This window comes from Heterocephalus glaber, unplaced genomic scaffold (genome assembly GCF_053883595.1).
Source record: "Heterocephalus glaber isolate CG9 unplaced genomic scaffold, H.glaber_assembly_v1.0 deba00001497, whole genome shotgun sequence".
In the NCBI taxonomy this organism is placed as follows: Eukaryota; Metazoa; Chordata; class Mammalia; order Rodentia; family Bathyergidae; genus Heterocephalus; species Heterocephalus glaber.
In genome coordinates, this window is record NW_028258320.1 from 39260682 (window position 1) to 39270987 (window position 10306).

The 10306-nt window shown below is 37.1% G+C and overlaps 1 protein-coding gene across 1 annotated transcript; it reads right to left on the reverse strand.

Annotated features, from left to right (window-relative positions):
* Window positions 1-8347: 8347 nt before the first annotated feature.
* Window positions 8348-9322, reverse strand: LOC147825650 (endogenous retrovirus group K member 7 Env polyprotein-like). Its single transcript, XM_087185346.1, has one exon. It carries the CDS (start codon window positions 9320-9322, stop codon window positions 8348-8350), a length of 975 nt encoding a protein of 324 aa, XP_087041472.1.
* Between the last annotated feature and the right edge of the window lie 984 nt (window positions 9323-10306).

Below are 10306 nucleotides of genomic sequence, written 5' to 3' on the forward strand. Positions count from 1 at the left end.
TTTTGTTGCCTGTACTTTTGGAGTCATATCCCAAAAAAATCATTGCCCAGACCAATGTGATAGTGTTTTCTTTCTATGTTTTTTTCCCAGTAGTTTTATAGTTTCAGATCTTATGTTTAAGCCTTTAATATATTTTAAGTTGGTTTTTGTATATAGTATAAAATAGGATTTAATTTCACTCCTCTGCATGTGGATATCCAGTCGTCCCAACATCATTTATTGAAGAGCCTCTTTTATTATTACATATTCTTGTCACCTTTATAAAAAAAATTAATTGACTATAAATGCTTAGCGGGCTTAGTGAACTCTATAGTTGAATACAGATGGCAAGAATCTCCTGAATCAGTAGTTGTTCTGTCTGGAATCAAGTCTGGGTTACATTCCAAAAGGTAGAGACTACTACTTTGTTAGACTATTTTTAAAATGTATTTGTGCAAGAGGAGAAAGAGCCTTTACAGTACTTTTTTTCCAAGACACACATCTTGGAGACCATTTATTACATTAGCGAAAACCATTGCTAATGTTCTTCATGCTTGCTACCATTTTCTGGTGCTGAATAAGTATAGTGGTGGGAGCCACCACTGGAGCACAGCTTTCTATCAAGTCTTTCCAAATATGAGGCACCACTTGTGGTGTGGTGTGGTGATCTTAGGACAATGGACCATTTCAGGAATGCATATTAGAACCAATCTCAGTATTTAATTAAAACACAAAGATATAGCACTCAGGATTTTTAAAGAATAAAATTTATAACTACAACCTGCATAAAAGAAGCATTTTGGTGCTGCTTTCTCACATAGTTGTGCAAGATGAATTGAAGGAAGCATACCAACAACAATAATCAATTTTTATTCAGTCTAATGAGAAAATGTCAAGGGTGGCAAGAATATTTATAACATAAAGCAGAATTGTGGTATTTATCCAATTTTTATGCCTCAGAAAATTTTCATCATGGAGAGTTGTTTCCAGAAGTTTTATCTTCTCTCAAGTCCTAGTTCCAAATATTCCTCCAAAGCCAATTTCTCTCTGCCCAACCCACCCCCATCACGTGCGCATGCGCGTGCACACACACACACACACACACACACACACACTCACCACTGTTTCCTTTTGTCTCATAATTACTCTCCCTTTCCATTGTAAATCCAGGCTTTCCTTCTGGTTTCTCAACATCAACATAATGATGATGAAGCACAGAAGTGAAAGATGGGTGGTGAGTTTGAAAGAAATGAAAAGACAATGTCACAAATATGACAAGAATGGAAGAGTGTGAATATTCATTAATTCTCTTTTTCATATAACTTACCCAAACCTCAAGTTTATGAGTGAACATATCTCTAGCTATGGATCATTCATTTCTGATCTCTTATTTCTCTTAATCAGTCTCCCTTCCTATTATGACATATTATTCCACTATAATTTACAAAAATACTTTTATGTTTTAGAGTTACCATAGCAATAAAATTGAGAGGGAAGGAGGGAATGTGACTCAATAGTCCAAGCAGATTTATTGCTAAACCTGAGAGGGACCTCTCTGTGTGAGCAGAACAGAAAAGATGTTTCATACACAGAGTTGAGCTCTGGGGTAGTTGGTAACTTTTGGACAAAAAGAAATAAAGGAAGAGTGCATCCTCACATAGCATAATGCAATATGACATATATTCTTCTGTTTGCTAAAAAAAAAAAGGAACTGAAGTACATCTTGTAGGCTGTTGGTAAGGTGTACAGTAGCAGCAGGAAACACTGCCATGACTGAAAGCTCTCTCAGCCTGCTGAGAACAGGAGGCCATTGCCCAGAGCCTTGAGATCTTTTGCAAATGAGAAGGGGACCAAAAGATTGAGGAAAGGGAGAGGACAGAGTGAGGGGAGGGAGAGGGGAGAGGAAAGAGGATGAAAAAAGAAAAAAATTGTTATTTATTATTTACTAACTCCTCAAGAGGAATGTGATCATTTTCTACTACAAATATGTACTAATAAAAAATAAAAATTGAGAAAAATATAAAGTGTCTTTGTTGGAAGGAGAAAACATTCAAAGTAGAAGCTTCAATCAATTGCATCAGAAGTCACATAATTTGGTTTGACTGACTTTAAAATGAAATAAAAATCTGCTTATTTCAAATAACAAAGAAAAGAAAAAGAAGAGGAGGGGCCTATTTTAAAGAGAGGAGAAGGGAGTGTTAAAGAAAATTACCCTGGGTATATTTGTTTTTGTTTTTTGGTACTGGGGAACAGATGTTAAACCAAAACTCTTGAGATTTGAGGGATCTTTGAAATAAAAAGATTTATGGAGCAATTACAGATACCAGCCAGAAAAATGACCAAGTCCTGGGACAAGTTTCTGCAACTTCTACCAGCAAGGAAGGTTCAGTACCACTTATAAAAATGTCTGCTGGATCTGTTACTCAGTGTATTGCCTCTGTGATTTAGCTGAATTTCTACCCTATCCTAATCTTGTTTATCTTTGAGACAGGATGACTGAAGCCCAGAAATTTCTCTTCAGGTGAGCTAGCCAAACTGGTTGATCCTAAGATGGTTGGCAGAGTAACTACCAGATAACTTCTGATTTAATTATAGTCTAATTTCCATATTTGGTGACATACTTTCCAGCTGCCAAGGCAGGAATCACTAGACCATAAAAGAAAGGATAGAAATGATATCTGAATTACAGAAAATCTCCACTTATTCCAGGAAAAACATGAACCTTTCTTTCCTCTATTAACCTCTCCCTCTCCCTCATTTCTTTCACCCTGTATCTATGACTCATTCTCCCCCAACAGATGAAAGACTGATCTGTGAGCCTCAACTACCATTTCTTTTTTTTTTTTAATTCTTTTATTGGCACATTTAGGTATACAATATGTTTACATTTATCATTGGGTGCTTGTACCTTTACATGATGAATCTTAATTCTTATTTTTAGCCCCATTACCTGTGTGCCCTTCACCTCCTCCACCCTTCCCTATTTACATAGATTTCATTTCCATTTTTTTTCTTTTCTCATAATTTTTTCCTTTCCCTTCTTCCCTTTTTCCTTCCCCTCCACCACTACTACACCTTTGGACCTTTTCCTATTTCAAATTATCAATTATTCATTTTAATCATTTTAATCCTTATTTACATTTTCAGTTTCTCACACTAGAGAAACTATTCGGTATTTATACATGTGTGTCCTATTTATTTCACTTAAGAGTATGGCCTCAGTATGCACCCATTTAGCTATAAATGTCTCTAGTTTCTCATTCTTTATGGTTGAGTAGTACTCCATTTTATAAAAAACCCACATCTTCTTTATCCAGTTTCCAGTTAATGGGCACTTGGACTGTTTCCATGCTTTAGCTTCAACTACCATTTTTTCATTCTCTGGCCAGTTAATAAACTTAATGTGATAAGGTTTGTCTGCCTAAGTTAAACTTCTATCTTTCCACAGAGACTGGGAGATATTTTTTTGATTACATTTCAAAGTGCTGGCTCCCAGGTTCTTGAGAAAAATTCCTGGGATTGTAGAAGGTCTGTATTTCAAAGGGTCAAAGAAAAAAATTAAAGAACTAAAGAAAGGTAGGCCAGGGGCCTATAATCAGAAAGTAATCTGCCTAAAGTTTTGTCTTAGGGTCTAACAACACAGAAATGGATACAGTGTATTTGCTGGCACAAATGAGTTTATATTTTGGGTGTGGAGGAATACATAGAAGATAAAGAGGTGTTTCAATTGGAGTGGGGATAGCAGAAAAGGCTCTCTACAAGAGTAGGTCTTCAGTACTATTTAGCAGATAGTGAAGAATCAATAAAGAGCAAACTGGGCCAGGGATTTAGCTCAGTGGTTTTGCTGCCTGCTGCACAAGCGCAAGGACCCGAGTTCAATCGCCGGTACCAAAAAATAAAATAAATAATAAAAAAAAAAAACCAGCAAATTTAGCATAGATGCCAATTGAGCCAAAGAAAGTTATTATTGGTTCCTGTATGTCAAGAGTTTCAAGATCACATAAAGCCCTCCAAGGTCTCTGTGAAACAATATATGAAGCCTCACTCCAAAAGAAACATTCCTCCCTGAACACATTTTCATGTTGCTGTCTTCAGAATTCCTAAACCCATTCTACTAAACCAAAGCTTGTCATTATTAGAAAGAAATGTTTTTGGTGAAATTTGGGTCTGGAATATCCTATGGTACTTCAGATCTGCTGGCCATCTGTTGTGCCTGAATATCTATGGGAATAACACTTAATCTTTGGGTTAAATTGTTCTTAAATGGCATGGTAAGAATAGTATCACACCAGCACAGTGTGAATTGTCTCTCTCTTTAGTGGTATTTTGTGCTTTATAAAACTTTCAAAGCTCAGCTTAATGGAACCTGTTGTCACCATAGAATGGATAAGGGTGTTTTGTCACAGATTTAGAACTGTCTTAAAGACAGGAAACAAAATGAGTAGAAATATACATTAGATGGAAAAGAAAGGAGTAAACATATTTGAGTTCCCCAGGGACTGGTCTGGGTCAGTCTTATTTAATCCTTATACATGATCCAGGAAAGGGCTTGCACAGTGAAATCTCCCACATCTGCAGCTAATGCTGAGCTATTATGGAGTAGGAAAAGCTAAACTGATGAGTACCAACTGCTGATATTAGTAAGGAACAATGTTGATGGATAGAAAAGTGGTAGGTGAGCATTAAGTTTGGATATGTACAATGCATTGCACATAGTACAGAAAAATTTAAAAAATTTAAAAAGATGATTCTATAATATGACAAAGGCAAAAGATCTTGGAGTGACAGCAAATCTTCAGTCACAGAGATAAACAAATATGTGTATTACTAGGAGGGAAATCAATAACAATCATTATTATTAGTATGACTATAGTATTTACTAAAGTGCAGGCTTTTGGCCATGCATTTGTTTAATTTATGTGTCTGTGGAACACCTACTGTACAAGATGATCTAGGCATTGGACAACAACTCCACCATGGGACATGTTAGGTGCCGGATGAGCCCCCAAAGGACATGGTCTAATGAATAGGCAGTGAGAGAGACAGGAGGGACAAGTGAGGATACTTGAAGTTATCAGAAGCCTGGTAGTCAGCCTAGAGTAAAAAGTAGCCAAGGACCTCAGACATTGATACGACAGCTAGAAACAAAGAAGCTTAGTGATGTCCTAGGAAGGATTGCCTTTACACGTCTGCTTATTCTAAACAACAGTATGTGCCTCTGCAGCTAATTGTAGACTTAAATTCACCTCTCACTTTTCTACACATCAACATAGTTTCTTATTACCAGCAGTTGGTATTCATCAGTTTAGCTTTTCCTACTCCATAATACTCAACATTAGATGCAGTAGTGCATAGTATGTGCTTTTAGTTTCTGAATTAATTGCTTTGCATACTTTATTTTGAGACTATTGTTTTATCTGAGCCCTATGTTACCAGAAAGCAGTGTCTATTGAGAATTCTTCTTACTCTTTTGTGTACTGGGAAAAGTTAGAAACCATCTCCGTCCCTTTTTATGACTCCCAGAAGACTTGAGGATGATTCCTTTGTTTACCTATCTACATAAAAGCTTACATCCCTTCCCTCTCTTTTACTAAATGACCATTCTACCATTGCAACAGCCTAAATAATCTCCTTAGTTATTTTTTGAGGAATCTCCATACTGATTTTCAAAGTGGCTGTACAGTCTATATTCCTACCAACAATATAGAAGGGTACCTCCCCACCCCACCCCAGCCCCAATGACATTTGTTACTAGGTATTTTCCCAAAAATTAAAGACATCATATTACAGTGATACATGCATATTCATGTTTATACCAGCACAACTCAAAATAGCTAAATCTTGGGCCTATATGTCCACCAAGAGATGAATGAATAAAGAAAATGTGGTATTTATATATAATGGAGTACTACTCTGCTGTAAAGGATGAATTTGAGTCATTTGTAGAAAAATGGATGCACCTTGAAACCATAATGTTAAGTGAAATAGATCAGACACACAATCTTAAATATTAGATGGTTTCTATTATATGAGAAACCCAAAGTATAGATAAAGAGCAAAATAAAAGATAGATAAAAGGAATCAGAGAGATCTTTTGAAAATGGGAAGGGGTCCAAGGAAGAAGGGTGAAGGGAGGCAATGAGGGGCAGGGGAATCTAAAAAGAATTAAGATGTGTCATGTATATGTACCAATCACCCACAATTAATGCAATCATTATGTTTCACAAACATGTACTAATAAAAAATCAACTCCTTAATTATTTGGTACATTTTGTCTTTTATAATTTCAATGAATCAATTATAATAAAATATTATTTGATCACATATGCACTGTGCTTTTGCTCATTAGACTCTGTGCTGGGCTCCAGATGTACATACTAAACAAGGCAGATATAGTGTTTTCCTGAAACCCCAGATCAAAGTCCAGCAGGAACATCAGATGGTTAAACAAGGAATTACAATAAAGTGGATTGAGTGTTGAGATAGGTGAACCATTGATTGTAAAGCAGAGAAGTATTTAACCCAGTACTGAAAAGACAATGATTGTATTCTCATTAAATGCTTTAACTTACAACTCACTTATAGAAAGTGCTTTTGTTGAGGATAAGCAATATGACTACTTATACAGATGCCTGATAGAAATGTAGTGAGATCTAGCAATGCTTCTGCTCAGATCACCTCCAAAATGGCTGGACAGTGGCCAAAATGATCCCCTTTGTTCCTTCATGCTAGAGAGGACTCTACTATTGAACAGGTCAGCTACCAAGTCTTAGTTGGCTGTGGTTGTCAGACATAAGACTAAATATAGAACAGAGGAAGGTGTCCTTTCATGGAAGATAAATCTGCATTAATCTGGTTTTTGATGGTTGACAAAGGGTATCAGGATCTAGCTAATAGTCCATTTAGAAGACAAAAAGATGACCCAAGGACTTGGAACATTGGAACATTAAACTTCTTCCTCTGATCCTATTTTATTTAGTGGATTACAATATCATTGTGTTAGGAAAAGATGGTCAGGTCTTCCAAATTTTTGTGTTTGAAAACCATTCAGGACTGAATTTGATTTAGAAATTTTCCAGAATCTTGTAAAGTCGGGAAAGTCAGTGATTTGATAACATTGCCTATGATTCTGCTGTTCAAATGTTTTCTAAAGTTACCTCAGGACATTGAAATGAGCCATAGGTTCTGGTTTCTATAAAAGTTTTAAAATAATAAATGTATTTAAATAATAAAAATTAAAATAATTCATCTTTTTATTTTATGATAATGTCATTAGTGTAAAAATTATCAATGGTAAAAATTCAGAGAAAATGAAAAAAATGAAATAATTATTGATATCTGTTCCCCAAAAGATAGTTATTATCACACAAGAATAAAGTAAGGCTTAAGGTTAGACACCCAGGCCTATTTGGCTGCAAAACCCTCACTCAAGACCACTCTGCTATACTGTTTTCAATTCTTCATGTTACCATGTGAATACTGTGCCCATTACCTTTAAATTGACTACTATAAAAGAGATGTCACCCCAAACCTGTTGTAGGAGGAAATTTTTTTTACATGATGTAATTTGTAGCCTCATTCTGGGAAGAAATTAACATTCCTGACAAAATGCTTGTGTAGTTTTCTGGTAAAAATTAATGGACAAATTTACTCTGAGAAACCAGTCACCTATCTATCCTGCTGACTGACATTCAACAATCCAGTGATCATTTTGAATTTTTTAACTTATATGTTCTTACAAAGAATGTATTTTCAATTTGTTATAGACAGCTAAGTTAGAAAGAAATATTGTAGGCAGTCAGACAGGGCAAGGTGTGACAGTGCCAGCCGTCACTAGTCGAACAGTACCTGAGAGGAGGGGAGAGGATGAAAGAAAAACACAACCTCTGAGGAAAAGAAAAAAGGAGAGAGAGGTGGAGGGGAGACCCCTCTTCCCACTTTATTGCCCTTTATATACCTTTTCCACAACCTCCAACCCCTCCTCTGCACATAATTCGGTGACTAATTATTTTCCAGGGAAAAGGTCAAATGTATGTTTACAACTCCGGGAATAACGTTCCCTTGCACTGCAGACATTCAAACTCTTTCTATTTAACCACTCTTGTTACAAGTAACCATCCTTGTTTTTGTGCCAGCTGCATGTCCAGGATTCATTATGTTCTCAAGAGACTCAGAGGTCTCTCAAGGTTATTTCAACCTTTCGCTCTCCACAACTACCCCTTTTTTATTTATTAGATGACCGTGCCTGTCTTAGGTGAGATCCTAGGACAGAATCCTACCTTACCCGTCATTGGGAAGAGAAACTTCCCTGTCTTAGGTTGGTAGGAGATTCTCCTGGTCTCAAACCCGTCATCGACTAACTGGCCTCTTACTTAGGGGTGATCAATTTCTGATAATGCAATTGGACAGCCATCATTGAGAACATGGATCGAACACACTGGCCAAATATAATGAAAAGAAGAAACATAAGTAACAATCCACCTGCCAACAGCCCAAGGCCCATCACTATTTGTTTAGCAAAAAGTGAGGAAGGCACCAAGGTTTTCAAGTAGTCATAAAGGGACTGTGCCATCTGTGCAGGTGACAGACTTGTTTTTCTTGTTTGTTGAATACTCAATATTTGCTGATGGAGCTTTACTAGGTCGGAGGTTTCATTGCCATGCGACCATGCCCCTTTCAGATGGTCCTGGATCATTTGCCAATTATAATCTGTCACATTATAAGCTAGTGAAGTGACACAAATCCAATGATATTCTGCATGGCACTGTAAACGGTTTCTATGTTTGAGAGCTTCAAGGGAGCGTCCCAAATATATTACCGTGTCAAAAAGAGCATTTAACTTCTCTTCCATTTTTACATCAATGTCTTCCTGTAACTCTAAGACTTGAGACACATTCATTAAAAGATTATCTACAAAAGTTATGGTTTGTACAGACTGAGATAAAGCAACCGCGGCGGTAGATAAGCTAGTCAGAAATGCTATAAAAGTGACAATTCCGGCTACAATCATGCCGGCCACCCTTTTTTCTCTTTTTAACAGACCATTTAGACTTTCCAATATTTGAAGTCCTTTTTCTGCATACCATGGTTCTGAAAGGTTAACTGGCAACATTACAAAAGAGGGCTGATGAATTATTAAAACATTTTCATATCCAAATTTCACACAATTTGACAATATACAATTATCACATACTACATCAAATTGATGAGTTTCATTTTTATACTCAATCTTAAAGTTTCCTAATAAGAGCAAATATGGTGGGGCCACACAAGCTGTAATATTTCCTTCCAATGTATCCCCTTTTTGGTTGACCCCAACACCTATTCTTTTTATTCCACCCATGGCAACCATCAACTTCCACAACATTGGTTGGAAAGGACCAGGAGGCGATCACCAGAGTTCCACAGTTAACTGTTGTTCTGTAGCAGTGCCTCCCTGACAATTATCCAGTTGAGCACTCCAATCTTGTAGGACTTCAGGTCTGTTAGTAAAGTTGTAGATCTCAGGCCGCTGTACCACACGCTGGTGCCAAGGTATTATTCTATTACTTATTTCAGTCTTATTCATACAGGGCGGATATCCTTGGGGCAGCATGTCAATTGGGACCAAGGGACCACCACAAGAAGGCCAGGACAGACGAATATTATGTCCATTATTACCATATAAGGAACCTTGAGTCCATGAGTCCCAAGTGACATTTAAACATCCAGAGACAGTTCCATTTAAAGAAAAACATATAGGAACTCCTCTACCTTTCCCTGCAAATGTATAATTAAATTTTTTATCTTCCTTTATGTGATCATTTGCGGGTGGTCCTGTAATACGAGTATTATTTACATACACAGAAATTGGTGGGTCTTCCCAGGTAACAGGATGGAGAAGCGGAGGGTCAGGGACATAAGCCCAGAACATCTCACATCTGGTCATTGTGGCCATCATTACGAGGAGGAAGAGATTCTGTTGAAGAGACATCCGCCTGGTGCACGAGCCGTTCCGGCAACCATCGCGCACTGTCTTCATTCTGTGGAAAACCACAGACATGCCCTTGTCCCCAGATTAGTACAGGATCAGGACCATTCCATTGGCCCATGAGGGGGTCTTTCCATTTTACTTGTGCATAGGATGTTTTTGTATTTGGATGCCATAATTGATCAGCAGGTGTTAGTTTCTGTGCATCCAAGGTAAGAAAATTTAAAATGAAAAGGGCATGATTTAGAAGATTCTGGGGAGACAAGGGGTATAATTCCCCCTTTTTTATTTTTTGAAGCTGATGTTTAAGAGTATTATGAGCTCGTTCAACAATCCCCTGTCCCTGGGGATTATAGG

Excerpts from the sequence above, each read along its gene's own strand:
- LOC147825650 (XM_087185346.1), bottom strand. The coding sequence starts at position 9,322 with ATGGGTGGAATAAAAAGAATAGGTGTTGGGGTCAACCAAAAAGGGGAT.